This window comes from Chiloscyllium plagiosum, unplaced genomic scaffold, assembly GCF_037043375.1.
Source record: "Chiloscyllium plagiosum isolate Xiang-an unplaced genomic scaffold, Cpla_swu_hap1 HiC_scaffold_3, whole genome shotgun sequence".
NCBI classification, from domain to species: Eukaryota; Metazoa; Chordata; class Chondrichthyes; order Orectolobiformes; family Hemiscylliidae; genus Chiloscyllium; species Chiloscyllium plagiosum.
This window is the reverse complement of record NW_028270141.1, coordinates 100,170,942-100,192,150: the sequence shown is the minus strand read 5'-3', so window position 1 is coordinate 100,192,150 and position 21,209 is coordinate 100,170,942. Positions and strand designations below refer to the sequence as shown.

General features: G+C 41.1%; 1 protein-coding gene across 3 annotated transcripts in view; it reads left to right on the top strand.

Moving 5' to 3' along the window:
* The window catches only part of LOC122547509 (3',5'-cyclic-AMP phosphodiesterase 7B-like), a 171,105-nt gene that overhangs the window by 118,534 nt on the left and 31,362 nt on the right, over positions 1-21,209 (top strand). For 2 of the 3 annotated variants that reach the window (XM_043686129.2, XM_087981962.1), the window contains 5 exons: positions 7,199-7,294; positions 9,682-9,782; positions 15,342-15,473; positions 16,625-16,716; positions 17,282-17,426. In XM_043686129.2, coding sequence (XP_043542064.1) covers positions 7,199-7,294; positions 9,682-9,782; positions 15,342-15,473; positions 16,625-16,716; positions 17,282-17,426 — 566 coding nt within the window. The remainder of the gene's footprint in view (positions 1-7,198; positions 7,295-9,681; positions 9,783-15,341; positions 15,474-16,624; positions 16,717-17,281; positions 17,427-21,209) is intronic. The other variant, XM_087981965.1, reaches the window with a different exon arrangement.

Below are 21,209 nucleotides of genomic sequence, written 5' to 3'. Positions count from 1 at the left end.
TTGCCGACACACTTGATGTATCTATATTGATGTGCAGCTTACCTTCTCTCATTCTTCTAACTGATGCTCATTGCCTCTGAGTCCCCCTTTTACTTATTCTGTGCAGTTTCTATCCTCCTCCTCTCTCCAGCCTCTCCCCACCCCATCAAAGTGCTGACTGATAGTTCATCCCTCCCCTCAACTTTCTTGAATAGCAGGCAAAAATAGCAAATGGAGCAGAAAGGCTGTCCTAGCACTGCCCCACACTCCCCCTGCACTCCTCATTGCATACTTGCAGCCCCTGATTACTTCTCTCACATCATGATGCATATTCAAGTATACGCTGAATCCAATCCTATCTGTCCTCCCCACTTTCTGCGCTCATGCCTTTCCCATGACCTATTCATTTTGAGACCTGACTTGTGATGTCTTTGATGTAGCTGCTCACCTCTCAGCAGCAACCCTTTCTCTGCCTTCAGCTGTTTTCTTCACTTACACACTGTTGCAGTATATGAGTAATGTTCACATGTGAGCTGGTTTCTGCCCCATGTCATGCCTGCTGCTAACAACCATTGTCATGGGCCACTTAGACTCAGCTGCTTGAGCCTCACTGGGTCCGCATCCTAGCTAACCCAATCACCCAGCTCATTCTCAGTTGCTCTAATGAACAGAACATCAGGAACCAGGGCACTTGCAGTGGGAAAATGGAACACCTGACTGCAGACATTGGGCTCAAACTCAATGCAGCCAGGCAGTAGCAGCTTTTAAGTTGGAGATCTGATCAATGTGAGAATTATTTAAGAAAAGTGTAGGCAGAGGAATGGGTTACCAAGGCTGCCAGTGTCAGGGCTAAGGAAATGGCTGGACACTGAGAGGGTGTAAACATAATCATGAGCTTCAGATTCAGCTTCCTTTAGTATTCAAACCAAAAGCAGGAAGAACACCAGCTATGTTTGATGTAGGTATGGTATTGTGTCAGAGAACAATAGGAAAAAGGACTGTCTTCACAACATCTGAAACAGAAGGCTAAAAAGGAAGAAGAACTAGCTAAGCGAGATAGTTCCTTTCTGAGGAGTCTTTGTCCACAATATCAAGAAAATGAAAGGAACTGTGGCTCAAATACGCGAACCACTGAGATGACAGTTTTGCCCACAGTCTCACAGGTTGCAGTAGAGTTTGACAAATGTCTTAATGTAGAGGATGATGCACCAAATGATGATTTCTGCCAGCAGGAGGATCCAGATTTGAAAGGCTATGGACTTACCATCCTCAGTGTGACCAGTTTGTGCGATGTTGACCCCTCCACTTGGTCCAAATGTAATTATCATGTCCGACAAAACTTGGGCCAGAGCAACTTCAGCAGTTCAACGAGCCTAGAGATGATAATCAAAGATGATTCTCGATAAATCAACAAAAGGGTATTTGCCAAAGAAGAAACAGTGAACCATCAATGACAACAGTGTTCAATGACAAAGGACCTTATGATTTACTTCTGCTTCAAGCTGCTTACCATTGATGCATTATCTCCTTCTTCTGATCGAGGTTCAAACTGGACAATCATGTCTGCCATTCAAGCAGCACATGAGAGAAGCGGGAAACATGTGGACAATTTTCACAAGTGGAATTGAAAGGTAATGGGCAGAATCTTATAGGGGTCTATAATCCTGTGACAATATTGGATGAGAAATCCAACAAAGACTATCTCAAAGTTGGGAACATCTCATTTGATTTTTAATGCTTTTACTGAGCAGCAAAACGAGATTCTAGGCATGCAAAGTTGCCAGATAAGGAGGGTTTTTACTTCTTAAATGCTCTGTAAATGTCCCAACTCATCCCGTCAACACTTAGCTTCCTATCTTAATAAATGCGCTCAACAAGCATTACATTGAGAAACTCGAAATGGAAATCCGATCGTATACCCAGTGACTTTGGCTCACCACTTGTTTCAAAGGACCTTCATGTTGCTAAAGATCAAACAATATGTCTGGCACATCCAAGAGCAGCAACTGCACACACTCGTTGGTCATGGACATTGGCATCGATATTTGCCAGCCCCTTACCATCATGGCACCTTTTTGGTAATGAACTGCCAGGCCACTGAGAAAGCAACAGACTGGTAATGCAGAGCACATCAGCAAGGCTTTACGAGTGATGATCCCCAAGGCTCCAAGACACGGAACCCAGTGTTGGACATGAAGCTGCAGGACCTGCTGGAAGGGATGCAGGAGGAGCAGCAAGAACAAACTCAGGAGGAGAGGCAGCTCCAGACACAACAAGAGACACAGTCGCACTGACAGGTGTCCACTCACCACACGCTTATAAACTGTTTTGTACAGGTGGAAATGAACAGCAACCCCCCCCCCCCCCCCCCCCCACATCCAAATCCCAGGGCTTGCCCCTGAAGTGTTATGCATTATTCCTGAATGTTGCAGTCTATTTAAATCAGAAAATCTGGCAATCAATATTCTTCAACAAACTGATTTGTATTAACTGTCAGGTCCAGGGCCTTCATTAAATCATGAGCTAGTTAACTGTTACTTATATATTAACAATCCCAGTTCTGTGTACAGGTTGATTGGAGTGCTCCTGGCAGTTTATTTTTCCAGATAACTTACTGAAAGGAAAATTAGCCTCGGTAGCTGCCAATGCACTGTGCTAAGGGCGGCACGGTGGCTCAGTGGCTAGCACTGCTACCTCACAGCACCGGGGTCCCAGGTTCAATTCCAGCCTTGGGCGACTGTGTGGAGTTTGCACATTCTCCCTGTGTCTGTGTGGGTTTCCTCCAGGCACTCCGGTTTCCTCCCACATTCCAAAGATGTACAGGTCAGGTGAATTGCCCATGGTGCATTAGTCAGAGAGAAATGGGTCGGGGTGTGTTATTCTTTGGAGGGTTGGTGTGGACTGGTTGGGCCGAAGGGCCTGTTTCCACACTGTAGGGAATCTAGTGGGCGGCACAGTGGCACAGTGGTTAGCACTGCTGCCTCACAGTGCCAGAGACCCGGGTTCAATCCCGCCTCAGGCGACTGACTGTGTGGAGTTTGCACGTTCTCCCCGTGTCTGCGTGGGTTTCCTCCGGGTGCTCCGGTTTCCTCCCACCATCCAAAGATGTGCAGGGTCAGGTGAATTGGCCATACTAAATTGCCTGTAGTGTTAGGTAAGGGGTAAATGTAGGGGTATGGGTGGGTTTCGCTTCGGTGGGTCGGTGTGGACTTGTTAGGCCGAAGGGCCTGTTTCCACACTGTAATCTAATCTAAATCTAATCTAATCTAATCTAAAAAACTAGTATTGAAAGGCAACAGTGTGGACATTTTGCACATAAGGGGCAGGAACCCAGCTCAAGGTTTGGATTGGGCTGCATCTCAGAGCTGTTGGCTTGCTCTCTTAGGACTCAATCACTTTGCACCTACCTGCCTGCTCGCACTACCCCTGCCTTGCTATACATTGCCTTGCTGTGACAGACCAGGCAGCTTATCTTGTTGGTCAGCAGTACTATGTCAAAGGGAGCAGACATTTTGTTATGCAGCAGTGTGCTGTGTCAATCTCACACCCGCTCCATGTGCCAGCAGTTTTCATGAATGCTTGTGGATCAAGCAGGCAGCCATACATATTAAAAAACTGGCATGTATCCAACTCTTAGGGGATAGTCCTCACTGAAGTCTGTGGAGGCACCTCTTAGTCAGGGGATCCCAGCACAACTACTCAAGGGCTGCCTCCCTTACCAGTTCAGAGGATTGCGATGGTCTGGAGGTCCAGGGAATGGATGACATTTAGTCATGTGGCTCCATAGTAGCCAGTCTGGAGGAGAGTGCTAATGTGGTCAGGAGATGTCGAGCTATCAGTCTCGAGTCTGGACACTTTTAGTGCAGGACTTTCCATTAGTCACTCAAGGGGATGGGCCATAATCAGGCCATCAGGGCTGTCTATTGAAACTAAGGGGAAATGGGAGTGTTGGGGTGGGGGGGATAATGGGGCCCTTGCTGTGTGAAGGAGACATGGATTGGGGGCAGCAGGCCAGGGAGCGGAAAGGGGAAGCAACAATATCTGCAAAAGGGCAAGAAGGGCCGCCTCATTTGCCAGGAGCTGGTGGTAAAAAGGTGGGCAGTTGCAGGCTCATATAGAAAGGTCATGTATGTACCTGGGGAGGTGTGAAGTTTATGGAGATACAGAGAAGGGTATCTGGCTGTTTGGGGGCGGGGGCAGAGGCAGAGGCAAGAGCTACTGGCCAAGGAACTCTCACTGTCACCTTCCATCGTGCTGAAAATTGAAAGTGAGCAATGGGGAATAACGTGGCTGAGACCACACTGGAAGTGGGCAGGGTAAGTGTCTCGATCTGCCTGGGCTGCAGCACCCATCGGCATAAGGTTCTTAAGAGGAAGACAACAATCCACACAGATCCATGCACTGGGAGAAAGTCAGGACTGCAGATGCTGGAGATAGGAGCTGAAAAATGTGTTGCTGGAAAAGCGCAGCAGGTCAGGCAGCATCCAAGGAGCAGGAGAATCGATGTTTCGGGCATAAGCCCTTCTTCAGGAATCCTGAAGAAGGGCTTATGCCCGAAACATCGATTCTCCTGCTCCTTGGATGCTGCCTGCCCTGCTGCACTTTTCCAGCAACACATTTTCAGATCCATGCACTGTACAGGACATAGATCTGAGGGATCCCTAATATATGACCACCCTAATTCATTAGCTTCTTGCCTCTGACATCGCTTACCACCTCATTTGCGGCAGTACTTTTAGACACAGAGGCCAGGGAAAGAATGTTGTCAGAAGACACCTTGACAGTGGGAATCAGTTTCAGGCATAAGCCCTTCTTCAGGAAGAAGGGCTTATGCCCGAAACGTCAATTCTCCTGTTCCTTGGATGCTGCCTGACCTGTTGCGCTTTTCCAGCAACACATTTTTCAGCTCTGATCTCCTGCATCTGCAGTCCTCACTTTCTCCTAGTGGGAATCAGTGTTCTGTATAACAAGTTGTTCATCTTGCTTCCTGATGTTGCAGCAGTCTCTCACCGGAGTGATTGATCCATTTTAATTTGAGTGTGGCCACATTATGTTGAGTGTGGCCATGAAGTTAGAATTGCGGTGCCCCTTATCCGACATGTTCAGGTTCTGACCATCAACGGGTTGAGCAGCTTCAGAACGCTAGTGTGGGTCTGGCATAGCAGCCTTTTAAAGCTGGCACAGACACACGGGATGCCAATCATCCAGTGGATATGTGCTGAGTGGTGCATTGCTCTGGGAATGGCACGTGGTAAGATGTGGCTGGAGGACAGGGTAGATAGTTAATATGGTGAGTTTGGTTAGATATAGTGAGAGAAGTTGAGGATAAAGTTGAGGTTTATCATGAGGATAAACCCTCAAAAACATGACCCAACTCAGACTTAGCCAAAAGAATTTAAAATTAAAATATTATAAACAATTTTGAGCGCCTGAAAAGAATTTTGAAACTGTGTGTTACAATATAGATTTACTATAACAATAAGAAGAATGAGAGGATATATTTTATGATATAAAATGTAATGAAAATGCAAAGCAAATTTCTCTAGTTTCCATGTTTTGTGATAAACATCTAAGGTACTCTATATAACAATGTTTATGAATATTACTTTTACTTGTGGTAAAATTTAAAACTGGGATTTAACAAAACTTGATTATGCGCCAAAAAGAATCTATAATTAAAAGAAAAAAAGTATTTTATCGAAGTAGGTGAAATTATATATATGGATATTCTTCCCACGTTTGTGTTCCAGTTTCCTCCCACAATCCAACGATGTGCTAATTAGGTGAATTGGCTATGATAAATGCAGGGTTACAAGGATTAGGTGGAGGATGGGAGTGGTGGAGTGCTCTTCGAAGGGTTGGTGTGGAGTCAATAGGCCAAATGGCCTGCTTCCACACTGTAGGGATTCTATGATTAGGAATAGGAGGAGGCCATTTGCCCCCAAATGGCTGTGCCATTCAATAAAGTCATGGCTGATCTGATTTCTCCACCTTGCCACTTATCCCCAATGGTCTTTCACCCTCTTGCTTATCAAGAATCCAGCTACCTCCAGCTTAAAAATAATTTAAAGACTCTGCTTCCACTGCCTTTTGAAAAAGGGATTTACAAAGATTCATAACCCTGTGTGAGAAGATGTTTTCCTCATCTTGATCTTAAATGGACGACCCTTTATCTTGAAATAGTAGCACCTAGTTCTCGATTCTCCCACAAGAGGGAACCTCCTTTCCACATCCATCCTGTCTAGATGCCTTTAGATCTTACATATTTCAATTCTAAACTCTAGTGGATAAGGCCTAGCCTGTCCCATATTTCTTCATTAGCCAATCGGCCCACTCCAGGTATTTGTCAACTAGACTTTCTTTGAATTGCTAGGAGAAAGTGAGGACTGCAGATGCTGGAGATCAGAGCTGAAAAATGTGTTGCTGGAAAAGCGCAGCAGGTCAGGCAGCATCCAAAGAGCAGGAGAATCGACATTTTGGGCATAAGCCCTTCTTCCTGAAGATGCTTCCAACATATTTGCATCCTTCCTGAAATAAATATTGTACACGGAAGAGATGTGGGCTTAGCAATACCCTGTATAACTGAAGCATAATCTCTCCACTTTTATTCGAAGTTATCCTCACAATATTCTGTTAGCTTTTCTAATTACTTATTGTGCTTGCATACTAACCTTTTGTGATCCCTCTGTACTTCAGAACTCTGCAAGCTCATTATATTTAGATAATATGCTTTTTTATTCTTCTTGCTGAAGTGGGCAATTTTACATCTTTCCACATTGTACTCCATTTCCAGATCTTTCTCCTTTTATTTAACTTACTTTCCTACTTATGCATCATCAGCATATTTAGCAACTGTACCTTCAGTCCCTTCATCCAAGTCTACTTCAGTTAGATGTGATTCATCCAGAAATAATGAGGAGCTGCGAAAAAGTCATAATTGTGAACTTTTTTCATGGACAATTAATTCAAATAATCTCATTGTATAGAGGATACTAACTGAGAAGAATTCACTTTTGATCAAGGCTGTTCTACCTTGAACTCCTCTTGCCACCAAAAACAAATAGAAACACAAACCCACGCCTCAATCCAGGAGTAATATTATGCATCAATCTGATCCTTATAATATAGAATGATTATATCATTGATTGCTTTTGTAAATACCAGTGCTAAGATTTCACCAATGTTAATTAGTTACCAATGAGCTCTTCCTTTATTTCAGGGAATAGCCTTGTCACCCTATTATGTCACCTGTTTAATCTCCATGGTCTCATTCATCACTTCCAGTTGGATATGGTAAAATTGCACAGATTTTTAGGTAGGTCAAATAAACATATCAAAGTGTTAACTACTGTACATGTAGTGAATCTAATATTACTGCTGAAAATTATTGGTGTACTTCTTTACTAAAAATAAATATTGCAACAATAAAGAAACAGTGCTGGCATTGAGAACACTTGCAGAGCTTAATGTTATCTTTGCTGTAAAGTGAGGTCATCCCGTTTGTACACATTAGTTCATGATGTACAGGGGGTTGGAGTCAAAACTTCTGGGGTTGAAATTTATTTCAGCCATTGGCATAAAACTGATGATATTGGATCAACCAAGAGTTACACACAACTCTTTGCACTCAATGGAATTCAATATCAGGCCCTCCGTGTAACGGGAAGTCAATCCAACATGAATATCTTGCACCACTGCCTGAGATAAATTTCTGTCCCATGTGTCTTTTCAACTACTCCTGGTTGTCCTTAAAAGAGAACTGGCTGTAGATTATGGCAGAATTTGCAATTGATAGTGAATTGCAGTAATGTAGAGAGACTCAGGAGTTAGTTCCAGGTAAGGACCATAGCTTTTCTTCCCTTTAAGGACATTAGTCAGGACACTAATTGGGTTCTCATGACAATCTCAATATCTTTATGGATATTGTTAGAAATGCCATGCCTGTTTTCTATTTCCAGATTTTTAATCTGAACTCAAATTCTATGATGGATTTGAATTCTTGTTCTCCGGATTATTAGTCTATGCCACTGCATTATTAGTCCAGTAATGATTATTTGTTACTTTGACTTTTAGTCATTTCACTACTATCGTTGAAGTGGAATTGGAGAGGTTTAGACATAGAGTTGCAGACAAAATAAGCACAGATTTAATAGGCAACAATATAGTGGAGGAGTTTGTAGAGAAAAGGGAGAATGGAGATGGAAAAATAGTTTACAATGTCCAAGATTTTAAATTGAAAAGGCATTGACAGTGATTTTGAATGAAACAGTACTGAGGAGGTATAAAGCTGGCTAGCTAGGATGCTTGGAAGAGGTATTTGGCAATCAACAGTTTAGTGATAATAGTGTCAACAGATAAGAGAAAAACAAGAAAGATATGTTAAGGGCTAGAGCAGGTAAGTTTCATTTGGTGTTACTTCAACTCCATTGAAGGTATTAGGACTCATAGTGCATTAAAATGCACAGTACACATCAGGGACTTAGAATCCATCGCCCTGTAATTTGGCATACCAGCAGCTCTATAAGTGGCTCAGAATTGCACAGAAGTGACTCAAATTGGTTTTGCTTTTAATTATCTTCCCTGTGACAAAGTAGATCTTTAAAAAAGACAAAATACTTGATGAGAAGAGCCAGTTTATCCTCTGAAAGGATGGATTCTTATTCTTAGTCATGTTACCACAGATAGCTGTAACATTTAAAATAGGCAGTCAGGAAGGTAAAATGGAGGACTCATCTCTGGTGGCACCTTTTAAAGTCATACAGCACAGAAACAGCCCCTTCAGTGCAATTCGTTCACACCAACCAGACGTCCTAATCTGACCTAGTGCCATTTGCCAGTATTTGACCCACTAAACCCTTTCTATTCATGTACACATTCTGATGCTTTTTAAATGTTGTAACTGTACCTGCCTCCAGCACTTCCTCTGGCAGCTCATTCCATACATGCACTACCCTCTGCGTGAAAAAATTACCCCTCAGGTCCTTTTTAAAGCTTACCCCTCTCACCTTAAACCTGTGCCCCCTAGGCTTGCACTCCCCTACACAGTGAAAAGGATCTTAGCTATCCGTCTATCCATGCCCCTCATGATTTTATAAACCTGTATAAGATCACCCCTCAGCTTCTAAATCTCCAAGGGAAAGAAGTCCCAGCCTATCCAACCTCTCCCTGTAACTCAAATCCTCCAGTCCTGGCAACATCCATGTAAAGCTTAGCTGATTCAAAATTGAATTGAATTAAGTTGAATTGAATTAGCTTTATTGTAACGTTACTCAAATGAGTACATTGAAAAGTTTATAATTTGCCACTAACAGTGCCATCCAGATACAAAGGTACCTAGGTACAGCTTCTTCAGTTACAAGATTAGTTACAGTGTAACGATGTCAATAACACAAAGCACCATCTTAGGTACAGAGTACACCTCATAGAGCCCATACAGTTATACAAAATGGCGATGGTGGAAATTTATAAATATGTATTCCTGGATTTGCTGCTACCTTGAGGGGAAGGAAGTGAGGCAGGTTAATGTCTCATGCTAAAAAAAATCTGGTTTATTCTGTTAGATAACATCATGCATTTTACTAATCTTGATTCTACTAGCTAACTGTTTAAAAACACACACTAAATTCTTCTGGTTGTACAACTACTGCTTCAGATAGTTATGGTGGTAAATTTGTATTTAACTTACATTTTCATTCCTACCAGTTATGATTCAAGAGGATTATCACAGCCAAAACCCATATCATAATGCTGTTCATGCTGCTGATGTGACTCAGGCAATGCACTGCTATCTAAAAGAACCAAAGGTACAGATGAACCTTCTTTATATTTAATGAAATAAAAATAATTTTAGAATATCTTTTGAAAGCATTTCTTTAAAAAAGCAACTTGAAGAGAAATATAGGCCTGAAAGCAATTTCCTTAACAACTCTTTCGATTTCTGATTTGCTTTTTTTTTCAGTGGGAGTTACTGGCTAGGCAGCTTTTATTGCCGGTCCCAAATTATCTTTGGGAAGGTGCTGGTGAACTACTTTTATGAACTGCTGCAATTCTTGTGGTGTAGGCTTACATACGATGCTCTTAGGGAGGAAGTTCCACGATATTTACCCAGCAACACCCAAGGGAGAGTGATGGAGCTCCATGTCAGGATGGTGAGCAGGTGGATGGGAACTAGCAAATGGTGGTGTCCCATGCTGCCCTTGTCCTTCTAAACGATAGAGATCATGAGTTTGAAATGTGCTGCCAAAAGAGCCATGGTGAGTTGTTGCAGTGGATCTTGTAGCTACTGCCGTGCCTCAATGTTAGAGGGTGTGCGTATATAGTTTGGAGGGTAAGTTGTCAACTACTTGGAGTTACTTTGCCCTGGCTACTGTCGAACTACTTGACTGTTGATGTCAAGGGCTGACATTCTTAGCCCACCTCTTGAGTTCAGCCCTCTTGTTCGCATTTGGACCAAAATTGTAATGAGGTCCCAAGCCAAATGGCTGTGGAAATCCAAACTGAGAATCAGTTACCAGCTGAATAAGTACTGCTTGATAGTATGTTGACAGCTCCCTTCCATCACTTTGCTGATAATCGAGAATAGATTGATGAAGTAGTTGTTGGTTGGATTGATTTGTCTTGCTTTTGGCACTACAGGAAATATTTCCCATATTGGCTGACCCTGGAAATTGCAATGGTGATAGACAACAGGCAATTGATCACAAATGGCCCTTCTATATCTGCAGTCAGGATTTTGTCTGAGTGGAAAATGTTTATGTTTATCTTTTTATCGTGCTTGACAATCTCTGTTTGGAGAAAAATGGAGAACTGAAGACAGAAAGACATGTCTCCTTGTGCACAATTGTGCCATTCACTCTGCCAGAAGCCAAAGTGAAAAGTAAATGTAGGTTCATGGCTTACAAGAAGTATTGAGCTGCAGATGACAATCTCATGCTCCTGGTGCAGCGATGGAAGAATACCAGAAACTTGAAAGCCAAAATAAATTCCTGACGTTATTTTGATGTTTTCTGGTGGACAGATAAACTTTCAAGAGTCACAAATAATTTTGATTTTAAATAATCACCCAAATGTATAGGGAATTAAACATTTTACAATGTCGTTAAACCAAGAGGCATATGAATTGTGTGGCAACTTGATATCACTTGCCCATTTGTGTATAAATCTCATTTGTACAGAAGTTTAAATGGTTCCATCATATTATTTACTGCAAACCAGAGACTAAAGCCCAGAGTGATTTTCAGTTGTTACTCCAAACACAAATGTAAACAAAGTAATGGTTGTTACAATGACTGGAATCTGAATTTCATTTTTCACAAACATTCTTGTGGTTTGATTTAAAATTATCAAAATTTACTTCTAGTTCTGGTGCAATGTTTTTTAATGTTCTCTCTTTCATGTTCATTAGTGTTCAATCTAAATTGATGTTGAATGAAATCACAGTTCTCACTGATCAACAACTCCCCTGTTGTTTGGAAATAGACAAGTAACCACCAAAGGGATTGAAAATAAACCAGGCTGACTTATTTATAAGTTGTTGATAATTCATTCACACAAGTGAATTTATATCAAAAAGACTGAAGTTGTTTTGAGAACTTTTTAAATCTATTCATCTAGGAGTTTTCACTGTATAAAGTATAAAACCGTAGAGGGTTATATAACGTTCAATGACCTACATCTTCATGCTAAAGCTTTGTTGTTCATAGTTGCTAAAAGCATTATTTTGCAAAGCACTTTTAAAGGGAATGAGGAAAGGGCAGGGTAATCAGACTGTGGAGAATTATTTCAAAGAACATGTGCAGGAATCAAAAGCAAATATGAGTCAGGTTTGTAAGTTACAGGTGTGGACTAATGTTCATATCTAAAGATTGTATTGATAAATAACAAATAAAAGAAGTTAGGAATAAATGCAACAATGCATTAACATCTAACAAGAACAGACTAATATTAGCTGTTGTGACAAATATTTTACACCAAAAGTATTAATTTCTGTCCTGTTGCATAATGTCAAAAGAGGGTACTAATATCACATGTAAGGTATGCATGCACATATGTTTGCAAAATGCATCCAAATGGCATGAATGCCTGTTTTGTGCACATAAACTAAAGGTCTCTCCCAACTCATGACCTTTGTGGATTCAGAGAGCTAGCAGGGGTGAGGCTTGGTGGTCACATCAGATATAAAACTCGGAAGAAGATGAAGAAATTCAGCAGGTCTGGCAGCATCTGTGGTGAGAGAAATAATGTTCTAAGTCCAAATTGACTCCTTTTCAGAGCTGCAGAGAAGAGGTAAAGTTATGGTAGAAAAATGGTAGGGTGAAGCAAGTGGAGCAGAAGGAAAGGTCAGATACAATTTGAGAGTGGGAGAGATTAGAGATCAAAAGTGTCACAAAGCAAAAGATAAAAGGAGTGATGAAAACACTAATTGCTGGAAGAACTCAGCAGGTCTGGCAGCATCTGTGGAGAGAAAGCAGAGTTAACCTTTCAGGTCCAATGACCTTTCTTCAGAATTGCTCTGAATATTCCGAAGAAGGGTCATTGGACTTGAAACGTCAACTCTGCTGTCATTCCACAGATGCTGCCGAACCTCTAAGTTTTTCTGGCAATTTCTGTGTTTGTTTCTGATTTCCAGTATCTACAGGTTTTTTTTAAATGAATAGTAATGGTTGCAGAGAAGTGATAGGTATATCGCAGATGTTAATAATACAAAATGTGTGCATTATAATTCACTATACTGTGATTGACAAATTGGGAACACTGTTTCTAAAGCACAAACTTTTAAAACCGTGTTGGCTGTAATGTGATTACATCGCCATCACTTTAAGTACTGCTTCCAAAGCAAAATCTTTCTATAATGCGGAGTTACACAAGAATGCAACTATCGGGTTGCAGAAGAACTACCTGTAGGTGTTAATATCAGATTATAGGTCCACTCTGCTTGAAAGCAAAACCAAGAAAACCAGACACTGGGTGGAGTGGGGGGAGGAAGTTGCAACAAAATGGAGACCAGAATTTGTGGTCTGGAGTTGCTGAACTCAATATTGAATCCAGAAGGCTATAATGTGCCTAAATAGAAAATTAAGTACTGTTCCTCTAGCTTGTATTGTGTTTCAGTGGAACACTGTAGCAGGCCTAGATCAGATCTGCAAGTATGAGATCACTTGGCATTAAAATGGAAAGAGTGAGGTCTGCAGATGTTGGAGATCAAAGTTGAAACTTTATTGCTGGAACAGCACAGCAGGTCAGGCAGCATCCAGGGAACAGGAGATTCCCTGTTCCCTGGATGCTGCCTGACCTGCTGTGCTGTTCCAGCAATAAAGTTTCAACATTAAAATGGAAAGCAAATGGAAGGTCAGGATCACATTTGCAGACTGAATGGAGGTGCTCCACAAAGCAGGCACCAGACTGCATTTAGTCTTCCCAATGTTAAGGAGCCCATACTGTGAGTAGCAAATACAAGAGACTATATTTGAAGAAATGCAGTAAATCATTGCTTTGCCCACAAAGAGTGATTGGGGCCTTGGACAGTGAAAGGGAGGAGTTAAAAAAGCAAGTGCTAAATCTCCTGCAATTGTACAGGAATGTGCTATGGGAGAGGATGAGGCATTGGTAGTGATAAACGAGTGGATCAGGGTATTGTGGAGTGAACAGTTTATTTGGAAAAATATTCTTTTTTTACAGCTACCAATTTTGCTTCTGTTTTAGTCACACCAGGTTCTTGTCTAGTATATAATGGTGAGTTCAAAATTTGTATTGCAAATCATAATGGTCAGTCAATTAATTTGGTCCTCTCCAGGTTTGCCATTCATTTTCAATTTATAGACCCAAGAGATTTACAAACACTGACTAAAGATTTCTACTATAACTCTTAAGTTCCAAGTCTATACTTTCACTCTTTTACAAAGCCATATATTGGTTTGTAAACATAGGATTGGTTTTAAATGACCAACTCTATTGAGCCCCAACTTAATATGCCTTCTAAATACTTTCTTCCACAGAATCACAAAACTATTATAGTACAAAGGGAGGCCATTCAGTCTGCACTGGCTCTCTGAGCATTTGAACTGAGTGTGAATCTACTGCCTTATCTCCATAATCCTAATCATTGGTTTCTTTTTAACTAATCATCCAATTCCCTCTGAAATGCCTCAGTTGGACCTTTGTACCACACTTTCAAGCAATGCACTTCAGACCCTAACCACTCACTTTGTGAAAAGTTCTCTTTTTGCTTCAGATTTGCTTCTTTTGCAAAAGACTTTAAATCTGTGCCCTCTACTACTTGATCATTTCGCCAGTGGGAGCAGTTTCTCTCTTTCTATATAATGTTACACCACAGAATCCATAGGTGTCCACTGAACTAGAATAGGTCAGATGTTTTCTGCTGTGTATGAAACATCTCAGGGTATTGATAAATGTAATCATTATTTATAATTTTCAGTAGCTTTCCCTTGTTTATGTGAATAAGATGAAAGATTACTCCGCAACTGGGTTGTAGTCTGTAATTAGATAAGAATGCATAATGAAGCAAGAATGCAAATATGCAGAATCAAGGAGGTGTTATATGAACACTAAATATGTGTTTCGTCACTATACTAAGTAACATCATCAGTGAGCCACAGGATGAAGCACTGTAGGTATGGCCTGCTTTATATTTATGTGTTTCGGTTTCCTTGGGTTGGTGATGTGATTTCCTGTGGTGACGTTGTTTCCTGTGGTGATGTTGTTTCCAGTTCATTTTCTCAGGGGGTGGTAAATGAGACCCAAGTCAATGTGTTTGATGATAGAGTTCCGGTTGGAATGCTATGCTTCTAGGAGACACGCACAAGAATTCCTAGAAGCATGGCATTCCAACCGGAATTCTATCAACAAACGCATTGATTTGGATTCCATTTACCACCCCCTGAGAAAAAGAACAGGAAATGACAACTTCACAAGAAATGACATCACCAACTCAAGGAAACCAAAACACATAAATACAAAGCGGGCCATACCACCAGTGCTTCATCCGGAGGCTCACTGATGTTACCTAGTATGGTGACAAAATGCCTGAAAACTAACCTTCCAGCTCAGTGAGCAAACCTACATTCAGAACCTCAACATGAGCTTTAAAGCTTCTTAAAACTCGCAGATGCTAAACAGGTTGGAAAATATACTTCACTTGAGTTATTCATTGTATGTAATTCATCCAACTTTGTAGGAAACCTGAGTTGTTGTCAGTATGATTATATTTGCACATATGATTATATTCAAGATTTTTAAATCATTAGAATATTACTAGCTGCAATGGCATAATATTTAGTAATGGTTTAAATACCTTATAAGTATATTATAATAATTTTTCCATTTTACTTTTCCATTTATGAAAGCTCGCCGAGTTTTTGACACCACTTGATATCATGCTTGGTTTGACGGCAGCTGCAGCGCATGATGTTGATCATCCAGGAGTCAACCAACCCTTTCTCATCAAAACCAAACACCATCTAGCCAGCTTATACCAGGTAAACATGGTAACTAATTGTTCTTTCACAAATGTACATATGCTGTACTGGGCAGGTGAAAGGGGTATCAGTGGAAGAGCATTTTTAATAGAAGTGATTCCACTGAAGTGATTTAATTAAGTTTAGCATAATTATAAAAAAAGATCTAGACCAGGAGTATAAGTCCTGAACTGAGACCAGTCATTCTTGCCATTTCACAATCTAAATGTATATGTTATTTATGTGTTGTTGCATGAGGTACAGACTGTTTCAGTGAATGATAGTCATAAATAGTGCTGAACACTATAAGTCATGAGTGAACATATCCACTTCTGATCATACAGTGAATGGAAGGTCATTAAAGATGCAGGTGAAGACATTTATGTCAAGGATACTACCCTGAGGAACTTTGGATGTTATCTGAAGGCTGAGGTGACTGGCCTGAGACAGCCAATGGAATCTTTCTTTGGACTTGGTATAACTTTAAACCAGTATATAGGTTTCCTCTGATTTCCATTAACTTTAATTGTTCGCAAGCACTGTGATGCTATTGTGGGTCAGGTGCTGCCTCAATGTCAAGGGAGTTCAATCTCGCTTCACCTCTTGAATTCAGCTATTTTCTCCTTGCTTGGATCAAGGCTGTAATGAGATCTGGTACTAAGTAGCCCCAGCAGAGGTCAAACTGAGCATCATTGGGACAGTGCCAAGTGATAGGATTATCAATCACATATTCCATTACTTTGCTGATGATTCCAAGTGTACTGATGGTGCAGTAATTGATAAGATTGGACTTGTCACATGTTTTTATGGTGAGTCTTTAGATGTATAAACACTGTTAGCCTAACTGAAGATCTTTAGGAGCAATTTAGTACACCTTTCGCAGCTGTTTGTGATGCAAGTTCCCAATCTCAATTGAGGAGGTGTCAATCAGGGATTAAGCTATTCCCAAATTAGAGAAGCAATTAATGTCGGAGCCAGCACGATTTATTTTTCCTACCCTCTTCTTAGCAGTGCTTAAATGCAGCCATCCCACAGTGTTGTCCCATTGAGACCCAATAACTCAGCACAGACCAAAGGTCTTCTGTTTTGAGTAGCTAGGTTATTCATTTACTCACCAGGCCATTACGGAAATAAAAGTATCTTTTATTTATTTAATTTCCTCTCTTTTTAAGAATATCTCTGTACTGGAGAATCACCACTGGAGATCAACAGTTGGGATGCTTCGAGAATCAGGTCTGCTGGCTCATCTGCCTGTGGAAATGATGTGAGTAATATTTATTTATAGATATTCAATGCACTGTAGTCAAAAAATAGTGTTCCCTTGATATTTAATGAAGGCTAATGATTTAAAGCAGCACTCAGTTGTGAAATGAGTATGAGATGGGAAGTGAACCAATTTTGAATTAATTGTTGAATATGTGACAGCAAAAGGTGGCATGGAAACAACATTGAATATTAGTATTTCTCAATTCTCCTTGCAAAAGTATTGGAATACATGCCATTTCTTTTGGCTTCATTTCACTCCATAAATGAGCATAATCAAACATGAATAAGGCTACAGAAAATAAGCAAGAGCGCTCATATATCCACGACAAATGAAGTTGATTGGTGGGAGGTGAATCACAGAAGTTTTTCCTCTAATTCTACTCTATGTAGAGAAGCACTGTCTTCTGTAAAGCATCTCTTCATTGCTGAATGCTTACAGATCAATAATCTCGTTTTCATCCCTACATTGTGACACACAGGGTGACTCCCATATTTCTTTAGATTTGCAATATTCAGTAAAACTAACAACATTGAGAGAATAATGCAATTTGCTCCTATTGCAGACAAGATATTGAGCAACAGTTAGGATCTCTCATTCTGGCCACGGATATTAGCCGACAAAATGAGTTTCTTACAAGAATGAAAACTCATTTGGACAACAGAGATTTATCATTGGAGGATGCAGATCATAAACACTTCATTCTTCAGGTAGGTTAATGGAATAAAATAAGTAGACTGATTTTCCAAAATCACTGGTTCAATATGGCAAGTCTGCAAAGCAATTTGTTTTCTTTTCGCAACATTAACAGCTAAAGAAGTCATAGCCTGATGGTGTCAGGAGCAATAAATTGCTTTTGTTGTCATCTCCATTTTTTAAAAATTTAGTCAGTCATTCATAGGCTGCGAGTGTCATTGCTCAGGTCAGCATCTATTGCCCATTCCTAATTACTTTTGTAAAGGTTCTTAAATCACTGCAATCCTTGAGGTGCAGGGACACCCACAGTGCTGTTAGACAGAGAGTTCCAGGGCTTTGAACTGGCCACTGTAAAGGAACATAGATACAGTTACAATTCAGGATGGTGAATGGCTTCGAGGGAAATTTACAGATGGTGCTGTTTCCATGCATCTGTTGCCTTTGTCCACCTAGATGTTAAAGGTTGTGGATTTGGAAGGTGCTATTGAAGGAGCCCAGGTGAGTTCCTACAGTACGCCTTGAAGATGGTAAATATTGCTGCCAATGTGCATTGGTGGTGATGGGACTGAATTTTAAGACAGTGAACAGGGTGCCAATTAAGTGGGCTGCTTAGTCTTGGCTGGTGTTAAGCTTCTTAGAGTCACAGAGTCATATAGCACAGAAACAGACGCTTCGGTCCAACCAGTCCATGGTGAATATAATCCCAAACTAAACTAGTCCCACCCGTCTGCTCCTGGTCCATATCCCTCCAAACCTTTCCTATTCATGTACTTATCCAAATTTCTTTTAAACGTTGTAATTTTACCTACATCCACCACTTCATCAGACGTTCATTCCACATATGAACCACCCTCTGTGTAAAAGATTTGCCCCTCATGTCTTTTTTAAATCTCTCTCCTCTTACCTTATAAGTGTGCCTCCTTAAAATCCCCATCCCAGAGAAAAGAAAAGCTACCATTAACTCTTTCTATACCCTTCATTATTTTATAAACTGCTTATAAGGTCATTTCTCAACCTCCTCCATTGAGAAAAGTCCCAGCCTATCCAGCCTTTCTTTGTAACTCAAACTCTCCATACCCTGCAATATCCTCGTAAATCTCTTAGAACATAGAACAGTACAGCACAGTACAGGCCCTTCTGCCCACGAAGTTGTGTCGAGCATTTATCTTAATCGAAGATCAACCTAATCTACACATCCCTCAATTTACTGCCGTCCATGTGCTTGTCTAGCAGTCGCTTAAATGTCTCCGACTCTATTACCACCGCTGGTGGTGCATTCCACACACCCACCACTCTCTGCATAAAGAACCTACCTCTGACATCTCCTCTACACTTTCCTCCAATTCTCTTAAAATGATGATCCCTCATGACAGTCATTTCTGCCCTGGGTAATGCCTCTAATTACTTTGTACACCTCTAGCAAGTAACCTCTCTTCTTTCTTCTCTGCAGTGTGAAAAGCCCTAGCTCACTCAACATCTCTTCTTAAGACAAGACCTTCAATCCAGGCAGCATCCTTGTCAAACTCCACTGTACCTTCCCTAAAGCATTTACATCCTTTCTATAATGGGGTGACCAGAATTGGACACAATATTCCAAGTGTGGTCTAACCAGGGTTTTATAGAGCTGCAGCTGAAAATGTGTTGCTGGAAAAGCGCAGCAGGTCAGGCAGCATCCAAGGAGCAGGAGAATCGACATTTCGGGCATGAGCACTTCTTCAGCCTTTATAGAGCTGCAGCAAAACCTCACGGCTCTTAAACTCAATCCCCCTGTTAATGAAAGCCAAAACACTGTGCGCCTTCTTAACAACGCTATCAACTTGGGTGGCAACTTTGAGTGATCTATGTACGTGGACCCCAAGATCCCTCTGTTCCTCCACACTGCCAAGAATCCTGTCTTTAACCCTGCATTCAGTATTCAAATTTGACCTTCCAAAATGAATCACTTCACAATTATCCAGGTTAAACTCCATCTGTCACGTCCTGTCAATGTCTTGTAGCCTGCAAACGTCCTCGACAGTATCTACAACACCACCGACCTTTGTGTCATTGGCAGACTTACTAACCCACCCTTCCACTTCTTCATCCTAGTCATTTATAAAAGCTACAAAGAGCAGAGGCCCAAGAACAGATCCCTGGGGGCACCACTAGTCACCGACCTCCAGTCAGAATAATTTCCATCCACTACCAATTGCTGTTTTCTTTCTGCATCCAGATAACAAAATTACCTTGTATCCCATATCTCCTAACTTTCTGAAAGAGCCTACCATGGGGAACCTTATCAAATGCCTTACTGAAACCCTGTCCAACATAATACTATTCTTCCTATAACTTTGACTGTTGTTGGAGCTGCACCCATCTACACTAGTGGGGATGATTCAGTCATGCCTCTGATTTGTCCCTTGTCTTTTGCACTGATGTGTTGTGCTCTCTCATCATTGAAGATTTGGATTTTTGTGGAGCCTCCTCCTCCTGTTAGTTGTTTAACTGCATACCACCCTTCATGGCTGAATGTGGCAGGACTGCAAAGCTTTGACCTTGATCACTGGGTTATTGGACCATCTAGCCCTACCTGTAGCACGTTGCTTTTGCTGTCTGGCATACAAGTAGTCCTGTGTTGTAACTTCACCAGACTGACATCTCATTTTTAGACATGCATAGCCCTGTTTCTGCCACATCCTCCTGCACTTTTCATTGGATTAGGGTTGGCCCTCTGTCTTGTTGATAATGGTAGAGTGGGGAATATGTTGGATCATGAGGTAACATATGATGACTGAAAACAATCCTGCTGGTATTGAAGGCTGACACAGCACATCCTAAATTCCTCATAAATATGAGCTGCTTGATGTTTTCTGGATCTATTCCATTTAACATGATGGTAATGTCATCAGTGAGGTTGTCCTTAGTCAGATGACAAGACTATTTCACTGTGGTCCCTACTAACAATATTGTTATGTGCCCATGTATCTGTGACAAATAAATTGATGAGGGTGAGTTGTTTATCTCACTATGTACTGCAAGCCATCTCCAACAAGTATAACTTACAGATTGAACCCAACTCAGTCAGTAGCAGTGCTACCATGCCTCCCTTGGTGATAAACATTAAACAACCCATCCATTAAATGTTCTGACCTGTTGTTATCCTCAGTGTTTCCAGTGGTGTTCAATGTAGAGAAGCACTGATGCATTGAGGGAATGATGGCTGAGGTGGCAGGGAGCGGGGCTGTGGTTGGGTATATGGTAATCAGAAGGTTTCCTTCAGAATATTTGTCTTGATACCATGGGACTTAATGAGGTCCAGAGTCGTTATTGAGGACTCCCTTCCCAAGTGTTTACTACAGTGCAATCACTTCTGGTCCCACTGACAGGACAGGCCCAGTGGTAGTGATGGAAAAATCTGGGATGTTGGTTGTATGGCATGATTCTGTGAGTATGATTATGTTGCTTAACTATTGTGTAGGATGGTTTTCTCGCTTTTGACAGAAACCCGCAGATGCTAATGGAGAGGTCTTTATGGGGTCAACTGGGCAGGATGTACATTTGTTACATCCAGTGCCCGCGTTGATGGCGGGTGGTCTGTCTGCTTTATTTCCATTCTACTTTCTTTTCTGTAGCTGTTCAGATTCAACCAGTCTCATGAAGACCAAATTGGGTAAGGATAAAAGATTTCCTTTTGCTGAACATTATTTTGAAGCAGAATTTTTTAACAACAATCTGGTAGTTTTATTATCAAATTAATTTCAGGTTTATTGAATTAATTGAATTTGAATTTCTCCTGCTGCTGTGGTGAAATTTGAACC